Source organism: Lagopus leucura, unplaced genomic scaffold (genome assembly GCF_019238085.1).
Source record: "Lagopus leucura isolate 7727_CA_CO unplaced genomic scaffold, USGS_WTPT01 Super-Scaffold_100001, whole genome shotgun sequence".
Taxonomy (NCBI): Eukaryota; Metazoa; Chordata; class Aves; order Galliformes; family Phasianidae; genus Lagopus; species Lagopus leucura.
The window spans coordinates 41,134,019-41,151,709 of NW_024962262.1; the positions used below are offsets into that span (position 1 = coordinate 41,134,019).

At 45.3% G+C, this 17,691-nt stretch overlaps 1 protein-coding gene across 3 annotated transcripts in view; it reads left to right on the forward strand.

Annotated features, from left to right (window-relative positions):
- The window catches only part of CARS2 (cysteinyl-tRNA synthetase 2, mitochondrial), a 33,671-nt gene that overhangs the window by 13,835 nt on the left and 2,145 nt on the right, over window positions 1-17,691 (forward strand). For all 3 annotated transcript variants that reach the window (XM_042866896.1, XM_042866897.1, XM_042866898.1), the window contains 6 exons: window positions 779-912; window positions 5,063-5,130; window positions 8,169-8,235; window positions 11,597-11,735; window positions 13,475-13,598; window positions 14,939-15,037. In XM_042866896.1, the coding sequence (XP_042722830.1) occupies window positions 779-912; window positions 5,063-5,130; window positions 8,169-8,235; window positions 11,597-11,735; window positions 13,475-13,598; window positions 14,939-15,037 (631 nt within the window). The remainder of the gene's footprint in view (window positions 1-778; window positions 913-5,062; window positions 5,131-8,168; window positions 8,236-11,596; window positions 11,736-13,474; window positions 13,599-14,938; window positions 15,038-17,691) is intronic.

Consider the following 17,691-nt stretch of genomic DNA (forward strand, 5'->3'; position numbering starts at 1 on the left):
TAGGCAGAAAGAAGCAGAGAGGCACGGGCTTTCAAAATGGCTACAGGAACACTGTCTTCCTCTTCTGATTTTCTTATCTTCTTCTGCCCGAACTGAGGTGGTTTAAAAGTGTATCAAACAGTACAGATTTATATCTATAAATCCCTGAAAGAACAGTGCACAGAGAACATAGCCAGGCTCCTTTCAGTGAGACCCAATGCCAGGACAAGAGGCTGTGGACACAAACTGGAATGTAGAAGCTCGCTCTGAACACCAGGGGTACTTCTGCACTGTGCAGATGATGGAGTGCTGCAGAGGCTGCACAGAGGCTGTGGTGTCTGCTCTCTGAGGGTCTCTAGCAGCTACCTGGCCGTGGCCCTGGGCATCCTGCTCTGGGTGGCCTGACGGGTACAAAATGGTAATAACAAGAATGGTAATACCAAATCTGAGGAAGCAGTTGTCACTGAAGTTATTTTGCCTGCAGATGAAGGCAGCTGTCTGATACCGTAGCAGGACAAGGAAAAGAGATGTCCTGCTTGTCAATCTTTAATCTAAATTAGAAAAAATAATCATTCCTGCCGAGGAAAACTCATTGTGGGCAGATATGGTCGTGCTCATACACATAGTTCTGCTGCAATTTTGATATCCAAGATCTGATCCAAAATCTGAAAAGTTCTTTCTTGACATTACATTAGAGTCATTAAATAACATATTTATATTGCTTCATCTTTTTTTTTTCTCTTTTTTACCACAAGTTTTTGTAGTGTTCTACTTACCGATCAGGAAAATATTGTTACAGTGCAGTGTTTGGAAAGCAGCTGGACATCCATACCGGTGGCATAGATCTCGCATTTCCTCATCATGAAAATGAAATTGCGCAGTGCGAGGTGTATCATCAGTGTGAGCAGTGGGGGAATTATTTTTTGCATTCTGGTAAGTAAAGTATTCATCACCTGATGATATGGACATGAGGCATGTAGAGCTCTAGGGAATTTTATTTCATTTTTGTAGTTTTGCCATTTCTGTGGCATGAAATATGAGGGAAACTTTACAAATAGATGCTGTACTACAGCGGCCGGGTTCTGTCCTCACTAAACAAAGAAGCATAAATGAGAGTGAATCTTGAAATTGTACAGTGAACACCTTTATTTATGAAATGGTTACAGTGAAATAGTGAAATATCATCCGAATCAGTCTCCAAGTAATAACAGTGTGTGCATTACCCACATACAGTGTTTACTCCCAATGAAAAGTGTGGAAAGAGGAGTTCTTCCTGCAAGTCTCTTTCATTTGAATTTCTCCAGAATTTTTATGCTTATGGTAGAGTCTCTTTTCAAATTTTATTTTGGTTATAACAGTCCTGCAGAAAGGGAGTGGAAATAATTGAGCTTTTCTGTATGTTCTTCTGAAAGTAGAAATTCCTGCTGTCTTAGAGATAGAACCTTCAGTATCTGGAGACGGATGAATGAAGGTGCCAGATAGACAGGTAACTGATCATAATATTTTAAAAGCTTTGAAACTGGAATAAACCACTCCAGTTCTCCAATCTGTCTCAGTACCAGTTGTTTGTGGGCGTGAAAGGAAGTTTTAAGTAGAGTGCTGAGCTAAATAGTAAGTATGGTAAAAGGCTTTAATCATGATAGGGAAAAGACATCATACTACTGGAGGATGAGAACAGAGTGGATGCAAAGCTGCACAAACCAACGAACCAACCAAGCTCACAGCAGTGATCCTGCAGACAAGCATCTCGGTTGAGATGTTTTGCATGGTTTGAAATGTGGGGAAAACCTAACATATTCTCTAGTGACTAATAACTGAAAGTTTTGAACATGTGATTCACATATCTGTAACTATGTAAATTATCCTGAGAAGCTCTTATAAATATATTCTTCTCCTTTAAATACTCCAGTAGCATTATATTGAGTGATGAGTAAGACACATAATTAATAATACTGAGGACTGAGTGAGTCAGACACTTTGGTTGAGTCTGCTCGGGCACGATTGAAGAAGTTGCTGCTGGGAAAGTAGAAGGAGGTATGTAACACCTATGGGCTACATCTAGACCAAGTCACTCACCCCTCCCAGAATCACAGAATGGCCCAGGTTAGAAAGGGCCTCAAGCATCATGAATCTCCAACCCCCCCACCACAGGGAGGGCCACCAACCTCCATCTACATTTATTACTAGACCAGGCTGCCCGGGGCCCCATCCAGCCCTCGGTGTTGTGGAAGAGCAGAGGCAGTGAGGCATGTCACCGTAGTCCCTTAACCCTCCTCACTGGTGCCCAACTCTCTGCCTATCCTATAGAGAGTGACTGACTCAACTTGACCTTGGTCTTGGTGTATCCTCTACATATCTGTTGTCTTCCCCCAGAAGTGACCTTACTGCTCACACCTGACTAAATTATGCCAAATTGTCTTTTACTCACTCAATCTTTGGCATTATGATATTGCTTGGTGTTGTGTAAAACTGTTCCCTGCCACCTCATATGATGTCCTTCAGTGAAGATTCTGCTGCGAAGTGCTCTGAACTACATCATTTTATGATCATACTGGTGGTGTTGTTCTGCTAGAAACCTTGAAGTTCATACTTCCTGTTGTAGTTGTAGTGGTTCTGGATGGTTTTCAAAGTACTGAAGGCAATAGAAAATCAACTGCAGTCTATGTTTTCTCTTCTTACTGAACAATACTTTGTGCAACATCTCTTGTTGAAGTTTTTGAGTTACTTGTCTGAGCACAAGTTGTGCAGCCTATGGTACACTCTGGGAATTAGTCTGGCTTTTTGTGTGTGTGTGTGTGTGTGTGTAAATATGTATCTGTTTGTACAGTTTGGGATGAATTTTAAATTCTAGTTTCAGTTCCCAATGCAGAGGCTGTTATAAGTCAACAGAAATTGTCCAGAGGCTGGTACATCCTCCAGGGTGTGCTTTACTCCTGCCGTGCTGGGGATTTCTCTGCGCTTCTACTGAGATGCACTGCCAGCTGAAGCCTTCTGCTAAACAAAGCAGTCAGTCCGAGTTGTTGAGCTTGGACTCATCACTACAGGGGGAGTATTCTTTGAAACAAACTGAAGAGGATTGAAGATTTCTCAGAAAAGAAAAACCAGAAAATGTTGATTGCAAGAGCAGTTTGAATGCTGAGGTTCTTTAGGAGCTGACAGATTGCGTTCATTAATTCAAAAAAATTGTGCTGGAGGACGATAGCATGAATTATTTAAGGCAAACGAATCAGCTTCAGAAACAGTTTATTCTGGTAACAGACTTCAGAATTTTAGCAGGCACGGAATTGGAGGAGCAATCCCCATTAGAGGAAGAAAATCCCCTGCACCGGGGATAAATCTTCTTATAAGGACTTTATTTTTAGACTGCTTGTACTCTGGGAAAAGCTCCAAGCCAAAGTTATGAAAATCCTTATATTTTGTGATTCTTTAATGAAATCATTCTCTTTAAGTACTGAAACACTTGAAGAGGAGTATTATTTCAAATTCAGATGTTACTGATACTTTCCTAGGAAATCATGGCCAAGTCGTTTGAAATTTGGCTGCCAAAAGTTAAGTCAGTCAATATTTAGGCAGCTTTAGAAAAGGAGGGAAAAAAAAAAATCACACCCAAGCTATTCCTTTTCCCTTCACAAAAGTGTCTGTTGATTTTTACTGGAGTCATTAGAGCTGCAGGTGTGCAGTATTTCTGGCAGTCGGCATGTTTTTGCTTAGGGCCCTAAATTGGTCTGTGTAATGAAAACGCCCTCGCCTGGTAGCGGTCAGGGCAAACACGATGGAAATGAGGTTTTGATTGACTTGTGCATTTTTCTTGTAGCTGGTTCTGGATCTATGGATCCCCCGATCTTTTGCTACCCTTGACAGAGGGTGTACTTCTCTTCTATCTGATGAACTCCCCAAGGCAGCAGACGAGGAGTCGGTTCTGATGGAAGGCCTTCATGGGGGCTGGTCAGAGTCATGCCTACATGAAGGTGTGGTGAGCAGCATTAGCATGCAGCCCTTATTGCCATGCAGACGTGCTCCTTGTTGCCTGGAGTGCTCTGGAGATGCCAGACTTTGGAGGCTGTGGCTGACAGCCCTGTGTCCTTGGTGGGGGCACAGCTGAGAGCTGAACAGGGAAACACAATTTAAGGGTAGAAGATCTGGATGGCCACCTTGTGTTGCCCAGATTTTCCCCACAGCCTTCACTAGCTCCTCTTTGAGCAGACTCCCAGATAGCATTTTTGACTTTATTTCCCAAATACAATATTTCTCACAGGCTTTTTTTGTACGTCTTCAAGCTGCTGTCAGATTTTTAGATGTAAGTATTAGAAGGAACACTTGTGTTTTCAGAAAGCAGCTTCTGAGAAGCAACTTGTAAAAACTACCCTTTGCTTTTCAAAAACTTGCTCTGTGCTATCTTTTAAAACAGAACTTTAGGAAACGCAGATCTGAGTGTCTTCCTTATCCTGTCTAATCCATTGTGATGAACAGCTATTTGCACAGTTTTGGTAAATTTGGTAGTTTTGGAATTGGCAATGTGCAGAAAATTGTACGCTCAAGATATTTTGTATCAATATAATAGTTTTGGAATTTAAAAAAAAAAAGTGTAGTGTGATAGCCACCAGCAATTATTACATATTAGAAAAACGTCTGGGTCTCCAGGGTGTTGTGCTATCACTGGGCTACCTTTGAAAGCCTTAAAATATTTCTGGAAAGTCAGGGGTGAGGTACTTTTCAGTGAAGAAAGAAGGATTCTTCCTTGTTTTTTTTTTTTTATTTTTTTATTTTTTATTTTTTAAAAATCTATTATCAGTTCAATTAATGAGGACTTTGTTATTTCTTTATTAATGTTTCTATTCATACCCTGGTTCTTCATTGAATAACATTTTCTTCTGTTTTATACTCCACCCAGCTAGAGCTGAGAGCGGGGAGATGTGCAGGACTGCTAGCAACAGTTATGAACAATAACTTGTGCATTGCATTGAGATGGCTGGCATGCATCTGCTGCCTCCTGTGACTCCAGTGTCTCAGTGCAGAGATTTGTCTTGTTCAGTGCCCATTCAGAAGCACACGAACTTATCCCGATGCATTTGTTTTGTTCTAGGGCATTTACACGTTAAAGGAAGTCAAGAAAAAATGTCTAAGTCGTTAAAAAACTACATAACAATCAAGGTAATCTATATCTGTGTGTTGGAGAAATGTGTATCCATAATATCTAAATACTAACCACAGTCTTATTTTGAGAAAAGATGTGAGCATGTGCTTATACTGCAGGGAAAGTAAAGCAGAGTGTTTTTTTTTCTAGGGCTAGTGCACCTATTTGAATGCAGGAAGCCTGCTCTCACTCAGGGATTGTTCCTAACTTGGATCTGGCTGAGCTGAGAGCACATGTGGGACCATAAATACTGGTCTCCTGTCTCCTTTATTATATTTTTCTTATTGTCGCTTCCTTGCTAATGCATGGAGAGCTTTAATTGCCACCGGGCCGTGTGAAAATATCCTTTCTGATGTGTCAGAGAGAGGGAACCCTTAACCAGAGAGAGTTCAGTGATTCAGCAGCTTCTGGGTTATCTTTTTTTCCATGAAAGTCCATGAAGAGGTTGAGCTCAAGTTTGTGGTGCAGCACAGAGCAGGGTTTCTGTGTCACCACATCTGTGATGCACTGTATGTAACACCAACATGGCTCCAGTGATAGCTGGCACCTATTGTTAGAAGCAGGTAATTTTCTTCCTTGAGACAAAGCTTTAGAGGCAGTTTCAGCACATATGTTGCCCTCTGGCCCTTGGAAAACTAGTTACAATCCTTTTAAATTGGCGTGAGCTGCTTTATTCTTAATTCTCCCCATCTTGTCTTGTCTATACAGTTAAGCCCTGTCTCCCCCAGCAATATTGTCTGTTGCTCACAGTTTTCACAGCAGTTTCTGTGTCTCAGCAGATGGTGTAGGCAGGACAGAGAAGTGACCATTAATGCAACACGCGCAATGAAGAAAAAGTATGGAAATGTTCCCCTCTATTTTTGCAGTGGCGTTTCTTTGCATAGAGGAAAGTGCTGTGCAGGAAGCAATTGTAGCAGTGTGCTTAACAACAAAAAATTCAAGATCAGCTCTCTTCCCATGCTGGTCTCGTCTTTTAATTTCACAATTAGACATGGTTAGCAAGTATTAATCCTCTCCCGCAAGTAACTTGCAGCCCAGCGAACCACATTTCTTCCCATGCGGCCTTCCTGCATGCTGGACATTGAGCCCTGCGTGGAACTTTGTGAGTGTGCTCTGAACAATTCACGGCCTCCGATGGTGCCGCCGGCTTTTCCTTTGTTGGGGTGGCAGAGGAGCACAGAGCACATTCCTGGCAGGCACTGAGGCATGGCTCGCCTTTCCTGCTGCCGCGCTGATGCTCTCTGTCCAGCTGCGCTATTTTTCTTCCCCCTTCTCCCTTTCTGTGTGTTTCTTTCTCGTGTTTTAGTCTTGTTTTCTTTAATGGCTGTTAATTCTGACCTCCAAAATCAAGTGCTTAGTGGTGATACACAGCCAAGCCACCCGCTTTGGGAGATCTATGGTACTTTCTCCGTGTTCTGTTTTTAATGAAATACAGAACTGATTTCTAGAAATTCCCTCCCAAATTCAAAGTTTTCCTCATTAGAATTTATTTTCTTGTTTTAGTATTATTGTTTTCCTTCCACATATTAGCGTTCAGGAGACTGAAGTGCTGGAGCAGGTCCAAAGAAGGGCAATAAGGCTGCTGATGGGCTTGGAGAATATGCCTTATGAGGAGAGACTGAAGGAACTGGGGCTGTTCAGTCTGGGGAAAAGGAGGCTGAGCGGAGACCTCATTGCTCTCTTCCAGTATCTGAAAGGTGCTTACAGCGAGAGCGGGGCTGGTCTCTTCTCACTGGTGGCAGGACGAGGGGAAATGGCCTCAAATTGTGCCAGTAAGTTTAGGTTGGATATCAGGAAAAACTTCTTTGCAGAAAGGGTTGTTAAGCACTGGAATTGGCTCCCCAGGGAGGTGGTGGAGTCACCATCCCTGGATGTGTTTAAAAACCATTTGGATGTGGTGCTCAGGGACATGATTTAGCGGAGGGCTGTTAGAGTTAGGGTAGGATGGTTAGCTTGTGGTTGGACTCCATGATCTTTAAGGTCTTTTCCAACCTGAGCAATTCTGTGATAAAGCTTCTGAGAGTGCCAAGCACATCAAGTTACACAGAGTTGATTTTAAAAACAGCCATTTACTATTGCAATCTGTTTCTTGATTTAGCTTGCCCCGATTGCCTCTGTTGCTTCTATTTCCACTTGAGAGACTGCACAGTGCTGACGTGCTGCCCTCCATGCTCAGGCTTTTTGGTGTTTGGGCAGCTAGCAGAAGCTAAATTTCAAAAACTACACCTTTAAGCAAATGACATTTCCACATTTTCTTACTTGCACTGACTTCACCCTATGATTTTGTATTGGCAGTGGTGCTTCAGTGTTACAAACTTCCTATCACTGATTTCCAAATTAAAAATCAGGAAAGCAGTGGCAGTTAATCGTCCACCTTGTCCAACCTTCTTGCTGAGAGCGGAGCTGCTGAGTGATTGAATGTCTTATCAGTGTACCTTCCACGCATTTAAATAGCTCTTTGTAGGGGTAATAAATTATTTTTAAATAAGTAGATAAGCAGTAGGGTGAGATTAATGAGGTTTCGCAGCCAGCATAGATAAATTCCAGCAATATATATATGTACATTAAAAAAGAGTTATTTTTATTCACTCTGTTTTCTTTCACATGCTCCAGAAAAGTTGCCCTCTTGTTCCAGTCTTTCATAAGCTTTGCAAAACTTGGTAGCTGTCCTTTCCTGCGAGGTCACATCCTAGTTTTGGTCTGATAGCTTTGGATTTGTTTTCTGCAGAAGTCTTTATTTAATGCACAGTTGATCATAATTACAAAATATTTATCAATGCCGTATATTCGTGCTTGGGATTTCATGTATATTGATGTCTTCTATCTATGTATACTCATCTGTGTTATATGTACATGGCAGTAGACTTCAGTTTAGATGTTAGACCAGATCACTAATTTGAAGTTTTAATCCTATCTTCAAGTATGATTATGGGCTTTTTGTAAAGTCTGTCTGCCTGAAATGTGCTGTAAAACTAGTATGACAGGATTGAATAGCAGACTGAGAAACGGGTTGCTGTGATGCTAATGATATAATCTTTCTGTGGGTTGGGTTTAGGAATTTCTGAAGAAATTCTCCTCGGATCAGTTCAGGATGTTCTGTTTGCGCAGCAGATACAGCTCAGGTAAGAAGAAGGTGCGTGTGGTTCATGGCACTCCTCCCAACCTGGATTTCCAGGGGTGTTTTGGAGCTCTCACCTTGTGGCTGGAAATGTTCCCTGCCCAGAGAAGCAATGGCAGCACAGTCCCTGGAAGTGTTCAAGGCCACGTTGGGTGAGCCCCTGGGCAACCTGATCTTGTGCCTTATTTAATGGTTGGCTGCCATGCCCAGGGCAGGGAATTGGAAGTGGATGATCTTTGATGTTCCTTCCAACCCAAGCTGTTCTGTGATTCCCTGTGGGATTGCTCTTAAGCCAACATTTAGAAAAGCATCTTTACCAAGGGCAGTGCTTAACTGTTTGTCTAAATACCTTCCTTCCTCACGGGAGGAAATAAATTGTGCATGCTCCAGTGGTGCTGGGCTGCAGCTGGGGGCATGTGGGAGTCTCATGTGAGTGTGTTACTGAAACAAAGGATGAAGGAAAAAGGCTTAGGACTTACAGCACTATCACACATGTATTTATTCTGTAAGCAGGAGCTGATGTCTGGGTTGCCTCCAAGGTGAGGAATGACACTGAGCCCTGTGAGTGCCTGCACATCCTTTTCTGCTGCTCCTGAACTGCTTGCATCTGGACGCGTATGAGAAGGATGTGACAATTCTAAGTGGTTAAATGTCTTCCTGTGATAAAAGCAGAGGGCTACCTTGTAAATCCAGGCAGATTTGATAACAGGAAGTGGTGGTGGTGTATTGGAATACAGTGCCAGTATGCTGCTCGGTAGATAAGAATTGCTGGAAGGTCTGCAGTCCTTGTCAGGATATGATGCTGATGGCACGACCTATGTCAGATAAGCAGGCAGAGTCAGGTACTTGTTATGCAGTTTGTCAGCAAATGTCCATGCCGTCAGCTCAGTTCTGCTCAAAGATAAGTTTACTTCATTCCACCTTGTCTTGCTGTCTGCTTCCAGAGTGATTTTGTCAGAAATGAGATCCCAAGCACCTCCTCTTTGTTCTTAAAAAGGTTTCTGTAGCCTAAACCTATTTGTGATGTTTCCTGCCATCCCAGACGTTGAAGGAGGATGTGTTATCCTTACTTGAGTATGGGCTTGGGGAGCTGGGTGCTATTAACAGTCTCATCAGGGTGAGCTCATTGAAAGGCTTTTAGGAGCACTCTGGTGAGGCCAGTGTCCAAGAGCACTTCTCTGAAACGTGGAGGTGGTGTCCACCAGAATAAAGCTCCTCTGTGGAGATCAGACTGTGTTCCCTGGGGCTGGGCAGGCACCTACACGGTGTCACTTCGTCCTGCAGACACTGGCATTACTGAGCAGTAGAAGCACACAGCTTAGAGACGTGGCCAATGAAAATGGTTTGACATTGACGTGGCCTGTGGAAAGAGTTGTGCTGCAGTTTGGTATTGCAGCAGTGGACACATAAGTGGGGTTGGCTCCTCTTCTCAGGGGAACAGAGAGAAAATGCTGGGCGGCTCTTCCACGTGTGCTTCTTCCACGTGTGCTTCTTCCACGTGTGCTTCTTCCACGTGTGCTTCTTCCACGTGTGCTCCCTGCCTCCATCTCACCCTGTGTATCGATTTCCGCAGTGTGCTGGGGAGAAACAAGATCCTTACAGAAGAGCCAATGTGCTCAGCCACTGATGCTTCTTTCATCAATGATTTCTGGCCTCTCTGCTGTACTTACTGATTTATTCATTCTGAGGGCATCAGTTGCATGCTCAGTACCCTGTGTTGTGGCAGCATGAAGCTGGATGCCTCACCTGTGCAGGAAAGCTGGAAAAGTCAGATGGAAAGGGCCTTGGTGCTAGACTGTGCTCTCCTCCTGGTGCTTGTGGGTGTCCCCTTCTTGGTATAAATCATAGTTGGGTCCATGTAAGGCTGTTGGGAAATGGCCTTTCCTGAATGCAGCACAATAAAAGTGCGTGGTGTCCTCTCAGCTGCTGCTGGGTGCAGCTGGTGGGGAGAGATGCTGTCCCTGCAACCCTGAGTCACTGGGTTTCCTCTTGCGTTCCATCACGTGTGGCTTTGCTCTCACTGTTGCTCATGGGCTGTGAAGCTGCTGTAGGCATTGGGGTTTGACCTCCAAAACCCTTTGCTGCTCTCTGGAACAGGCTTAAGAGATTTTCTGAGCTTGAATGGCAGTGTGCAGTGTGTGTGCAGTGCGTGGCGGTTCAGGAGAATGCCCTGAATCAGCAAAGAAGAATGGATTTAATCAAAGCTTCATCAGAATAAACTTCCATCAAGTATTCCCCTCAGAGCCCTGTAACCAGGGCGATGGGTTGAGTAATCATAGCGGATATCAATGATCTCTTTCAGTACCTCACCGTTCTCTGAAAGTCAGTACCTCAGCCTTTTAAAAAGCTTCATAAAGCTGAATTTTAAGGCCAGCGTTAGTGGGACAGTAATGCAGATTTTTAATTGCACACAAGTGGAAAATCTGACAAACGCAGCCCAGGGTTATGCCTCAGCTCTCCTGGGCTGAATCCCATGGGAGGTCGGTCCAAACAGCTAGGCCCCCCCAGGTATGGAGAATTGAAGTGATGTTACACTGTGTATGGCCCCTCAGTGGAAGTGACTGATGCTGACGTGGTGCTGTTGGAAGGAGCACACTTAGCACACTCAGCTCCCACAAAGCCTGCTGAGCTGACTGGCATCAGGCAGTGTGCTAGCAGTCCAGGTCAGCAGGGCTTAAGGGGCGGTGTGTGAGCTGGGTGTGATGGATCCCAGCATCCCAGCACAGGTGGGCCCTCATGAGTGCCACCGGTCTGTATTTTCTTTGGGAGTCACTTTAGCAAATGGGTACGGCTGGCTCAGCTTCGGCACTGTAGTTGGATTCTGCACTAGATGTATGATCCAGATTGCCAAGTCCTAGATTTGTTGGTGCTGGTGAAGCAGTCCTCTAACTGTGAGTGCCTGTATCCCTCACAGGGTCTGTGGCTGAGGGTTAGGTGCCCTTGGAGATCTCCAAAGACAGGTCTTGTCTGCCTAAATTAGAACAGGAATGGAGTTCAGGGGGAGATCAAAGCTGTGTCCTCCTGGCTTAAATCTGGGGGGGACGATCAGAAATACATCACATCCAACACATCAGTACAGGAAAACGCTTTAAATCAGGTCGCTGTTGCCTCAGTGAGCTTCCAACAAAACAGTCTGATTCTTTTTCAGTATGTTATACGTTGTCTTGTATGTTGATCTACATAATTTACTTATTGCAACTTAAGGATGGTGTAAAATTAGAAGTGCAGGTAATTTTAAGAAAAGCTTGCTGTGACAGAGTAACAAACATTTTTGCTGGATTGACTGTGTCAGAATATTGTGCCTAGGTGTGACAGCTACATCCTCTGTGTCATAATGCTCAGAGGTTTTGTTTTTCTTTTCTTAGCTGTAGAATTTAGTGATGAGACCATGAATGATGCCAAGAACATTCTCCAGGCAATCTCCTCGTTTATTAGAGACGCAAATGCTTATATAAAAGGACAGCTGGTGTGTGACCCTGTTAGAGAAGATGTACTGTGGGAAAGGTAAGCGTGCTTCTTTTATGGAAAGACTGTGATTATTTGCAATGATTTGCAAATTGCTGACAGGCTTAGAGGGCTGAACTCTGTAGCTTACTGAGTTCTATCGAAGAAGCAGGACAAGATGAAGGACTGAGAAGCAATCTTCCCTGCCACCCCTCATCTGGCTTTTTTCCTTCTCTTCCTTGCCAGCTTTTTTGCTCGTAGTTTTCTATGCTTGCTTTATTGTGTCTGTGAAATCCTTGTTACTTATCTAGTATGCCTGACCTAATGTAGGTGTTTTTGCACCTCCTGACTGATGCAGAAGGAAAATCTGTGACTGAAGTTGTAAGGCTACTCAGGATGTCAGAAGGAATGTGTGTCAGTGACTGGACAGCTGGGAAGTAATGTGCCTTGGGCACGTGAGCTTGTAGTCAGACGTGCTGACAGCTTGATGTGGGGCAGAGGGCAGAAGGATTGCTCAGAAACTGCCGAGACAGATGTCGTAAGGAAAGAAGTTACGGTTGTTGGGACCCTGACAGTGACAAGGAGAATATCTTTGGAGTCTCTTATGAAAACTGGATTATCTCCCAGGATAGAGAGATGTGGTTTCTGCTGGGTGTGAAACTGAGGAGTGTGGTGCTCTGGAAGCAGAGTAGGAAAGGCAGTGAACGCTCTGAAGTGACACACGTACAAGCAGCTCTGAGGCATGTGGTGAGAGGGAAGGGTGGTCTGTGCTGTAGAAGGGAGAGAGCTTCTTGGTGGTGCATGCATGTAGTTATTGAAGAGCTTGTGGCTGCACTGTGGCTCACAGGAAGCACTGAAGCATGCTACAGGAAGGGGAGGCTGAATTAACTGCTTGTAGTGTTTGACAGCTTCAGCTGGAGGCTATGGGACACTTGGTGAGGAATAAGGCTTTGAGGTGTGAGGCATGTAAGGAAATCAGAATAGATTGTCAGTGGAAAACGTAAGAGGGCAACGCTTGTGTATTTTTAAATACAAAGCCAACCAAGGTGGTACAAGGTTCAGACTTTTGGTAAGAGGTAGGTACTGAACAGAGAAGGGCAAAGTCACAGGGAAGAGCTTAGGGTGGGATGGGTTTAGGGTAGCAGCAATCTGATACCTGAGGGAGGCAGGCACTCCAAGCAAAACCACCCTGCAACAGACAAAACAGGGAAAAGAGGAACCTCAGGAGAGCTGGAGTAGCTGGAGGTCCCCAGGTAACCATGCCCCTTGGGCATTATTGTGAAACGGCCCCTGGGGTCAGTGCCTATCAGTGTGCAGTTCATGTGGCTTCCTACCAGAGAAAGCTGCCAACACTGTTTGCAGCCCTGGTTAAGCTCTCCTGTCAAGTGCTGGAGCGAGGCGTGGGATGGGGCTTTGGTAGGGAAATGTGCCAGTAGCACAAAAAGTGGGCTGCTGGGGGGAAAAAGGGCTTAGCAAATAGTTGATGTGCTTAATATCAAGTGAATTTTCCATGTGGTTTTAAATGATTAGGCAAGCATTGCTCTACTGTTGCTGGTTCCTTTGGTTAGTGATGTGTTAATTGAACAGGTTTAACACTTTGGATTTTGACAGGCTTCAAGTTTCTCCCTTTGCAGATGCAGAATGTGCTCTTTCCTGACCAGTGCAGCATCTCCCAGAGCAGCTAAGAAGGAAATGGCAGTGTCCTTTCAGTGACTCCATCTGGCTGAATAGCTGATGAATTCAGCATACTGCTGGCATCTTGTTTGTCTTATCTTAAATGTTGCCTCTCCTCTTTGCAGGCTGGCCAGCACAAAGGTAAACGTGAAGGCTGCGTTTGCAGATGACTTTGACACCTCCAGGGCTGTTGCAGCAATTATGGACCTCATTCACCATGGCAACAGACAGCTTAAGGCTGTTACTAAGGTAACCCATTAGGATACAGAGATCAGAAAATGACAGCTGTCCACTGTCCCACTGTTTAACGCAGACAGATTAGTTTATTGTTCACATAAAAAAAACGGCAGAAACAAAGCTCCATAAATTGTTGACCTTAATGGTACCCATTTGTCCTGACCGTGTAGCAGGAATTGTATATGGCTGTTGTTTATGCCTCGCTGTGGACAAAGTGTGTCTCTTTTGCTGCCCTCTATTATTTATACCTGAGGTTTTTGAAAGGCCTGAAGCCATGGTGCCACGCTGCTAATTGCAATGCAGGCTTTATGGCCTTACTGCGCTTCTTTGCCTACTGTCCGTGCATAGAAATTGACCTGAGGGGGAGCAGGAGGTGGCTGTTCTGGGGGGCTGTGGCAGGCAGGCACAGCGAGCTGCAGGTGCATGCTGGTGCTTGAGCTCAGCTCTGAGCCCTCTGGAACGAGTCTGGGAGCAGCCCCACTCCTGAGGCTTCAACTCCTAGGCAAGAGGCGCGGGCACTTTTCCTCCTTAACAACTGGGAGTGAATTCATGTGAACGCGGCTCGTTCCTCTTTAATCTTCTTATAATCCTTATCTCAGTTGGTACATTCCTGCCCCTTTTCCTCAGCGCTTCACATCAGCTCCTTCCAGTTCAGATCCTTTGCAATTTTCAGTTTGTGGTTCATCTCAGATCCTCCTGGAGATACTGGGTAAAGCCCAGTATCAGCTACTAATTTGGTTGTTTGTGTGTTTATTCTTTTTCTAGGCAAGCGTTAGTCCCTTAAATCTCTTCTCAATCTGTCACTTAATCTTGATCTTTTTTTCTTGAAAACTGAAATAAGTGTGGAGGAAATTAATGAAGACCTCTGTTCTTAAATACACTGCTGGTGCTAGCAGGGTATGGCACAGCACCACAAGCAATCTCAGAGCAGTCTTGTTTAGATCAGTAAGACACTCAGTGAAGGTGGTATGGTGTTGTTTTTTTGTCATTTATTTTTTAGAATGCCCTTGAACCTGTAGTTCTGTCTTCATTTGGTTCTCGTGCGTGGAGCCCTTCCTTGCACAGAGCACAAGTTTTCAGGCCTCATTCACTGTGCACACACCACATGCTGTGGTTTCACGCATCTCTTCCTCACTGTGCCTGCTGGTAACAGCCCCCCTCCATCCACGTGCATCTTTCCCCTTGGTGTTGTGTGGGGAGGTGGCTGAAGGTGCTTTCAGAGCTGGGTGGGTTTTACTGGTAGGGGTGGGACTGTGCCATTAGCAGTGGTTTCCCCTGTGGGCTTGGCTGTCGAGAACTGAGTTCTGTAATGAGTATTGACCAGGCAATCTCTTCTGAGTGTTTCCTAACAGGATGTTGGATCTCCCAGAAGCTCGGTTGTGTACGGGAGCATTACTTCCTATATAGAAAGCTTCTTTAATGCCCTCGGGATGTCCTTTGAAGAAAGGCAGGTACGAAACTCCTCTTTGGGATGTGCTGGTGTGTGGTAACAGTGTCAGCGTTATGCTCTGCGGAGCACTTGCTAAAAGCCTCAGAGGTAACAGAGCTGTTTATGGCTTCAGTAAGCCTTCCTGCATTGCTTGTGGTTTCTGCTGTGGTGTGTTAGGAAAGCATCTGAGCAGGCAGAAAAGGATGAAGCCCTGTGGGAGCCTGTTTCTTCCTGTGGGTGTCCCTGTATGACTTCTGCAGCTGTCGTGCTGTAGTAACGCATGCTTGAGGAATGAAATGAGGAAGTGGGCACTTGAAAGCCTTTACCTTGGTACTGTTATATATGTGTTATGTACCTGGCTCTTTTTTTGATGGTTGCATCCAGGACCTTTGCTGGAAATACCTCATGTATCTCCTAGTGCTTGGAATGGAGAGGGAGAACAGCTCATTCCTTCAGACTGAGCTGTCTGTAAGCGAGTGTCGCTGGATGTTTATTTTCACTGAACTCAAAGCACCTTAATGCTTTCCTTCTTTGTGTGCTGCGCTGGTTTCTCTGGGTATCACGGCCAGCAGACAGAGTTGGTGTGAGGTTGCCAGGTAGAAGAGAGGGCTCCCCGAGGTGGCTGCTGCCATGCTGACAAATGAGTGGAGAGGCTGCTGGGAGCAGCACTTGGGTTGGGGGACTTGCATACAGCCTGGGGGTCTGTCCTGCTCTTCAGATGCAATTCATTGCAGCTGGTGAGCCATGTAGTCTAACATAACTCCCTGTACTTCTGCAGTAATCCCATTTTGTACAGTCATCTGGGTGCAAGCTACCTTTCTCTATGGGTTAGAGAAGGAGCCTGGACAGCCACAGGCAGGTAGGGTGAATGCATTTTTGCACTTATGATGGATTTGACCAGACAGAAGTCTCAGTAGATGTTTCTCTTAGGCAGCCCTCCCAGTTACTGCTGGGCTTCTGGCCCATGCATGGAAGGCATCCTTGCCTGTTTGGAGCTTGTGAGCAAAGAATCATAGAACCACAGAATATCCTGAGTTGAAAGGGAACCACGAGGACCTTTGAGTCCAACTTCTGGTTCCACTTCAGTGTTCCAGGAGTAACAGCAGGAATCATCCTCCATATGGGCCCTTGGAATTGATTGGTACTACAGAAGAAGAAAATTAAGCTCGGCTCTCAGAGCCCATGTGATGTTTTACATGGAAGATGAACTGATCTGATATTCAGAGCTGTCCTCCTTGGGGAGGATCCTGCCTTTGTGCCATGGATCAGTGCTTCCATGAACGTTGACAGCAGTGCCTGTGGAAGCATGCTGCTCAGCCCCACTCACCATTCATCTTTACTCTCCTTCACTTCTGCATTCAAGCATTTACTGTGCTCTTCTCCATGCCCTTGGTTCGTGGCTCTTAAATTTATTACTTTCAGTCCCATAAACTTCTTCTTCAGAATGTTTATCTGGAAGAAATTCTTTACTGTGAGAGTGGCGAGACACTGGAACAGGCTGCCCAGAGAGGTTGTGGATGCCTCCCTGGAAACATTCAAGGCCAGGCTGGATGGGGCTTTGAGCAACCTGTTCTAATAGGAGGAGTCCCTGCCTATAGCAGGAGGTTGGAACTAGGTGATCTTAAAGGTCCCTTCCAACCCAAATCACTATGATTCTATGTTTATTTCTTTTGAAAGTTTGCTGTCTTTCACAACAGTGCAGAGCACTGAACATTCAAGCTCTAGCCCTCAAATAGCTCTCTTCTATTCCTCCCCTCCAGTTGTTCCCAGCCTCTGTAGCACCTCCTCCTCATCCCACCCTGCTGCTCTTTGATGACATGCTGTCCCCTCTGGCTTTAATTACTCAGCTGCAGTCCTGCTCCCAGCCAAGTATCACTGCAGCCACCTTGCCCTCCGGCACTGCTATGCTGTACTAAGAGTACAAGTAAAATGTAATAAAAAAATGTGACAGCAAAAGAGGGGGAGATTTAGATGGGTTATAAGGAAATTTCCTTACAATAAAGGTGGTGAGGCACTGGCACAGGTTGCCCAGAGAGATGGTGGATGCCCCATCATTGGACATTCATAGTCCTGGGCTGGACCAGGCCCTGAGCACCCTGATCGAGCTGTAGGTGTCCCTGTTCACTGTAGGGAGTTGGGTTGGATGGCCTTTAAGGCTCCTTTCCAACTCAAGTGATTCTATGATTCTTTGATTAAAAAATGCCTCATTTTCCTTGGTTGTATTCCTTGAGGAGGGCTGGGGTTCATACGCAGGGTAGGAGGCTGGTGTGCGTGCTCACTCCCGGGGAGCTCATAGCTGTGGGGCTGGGCTTCTGTTGTGCTGAGAGTTGCTGCCAGGCCCTGCTGTTATTCATTGTTCAATGTCCTGTAAGTGATGCGTGCTTTGGGCAACAAAAATTCCTGTGGCGAGGAGTTTTACAGCTGGGTTATGCAGCATGCTACATTCACACGGGTACCTCTGCTCCATGAGGAACTCTTGCATGTTTGGGAACACATGGAGCTACTTGAAAGTATGACCGTGCCATAACTTTGGGTGGTGACGTGCTGGCACAGCTGCCCAGAGAAGCTGTGGTGCCCCATCCCTGGAGACACTCAGGGCCAGGTTGGATGGGGCTCTGGGCAGCTGAGCTGGTGGGGGCAGCCCTGCCCACAGCCCAGGGTTGGGGTGGATGGGCT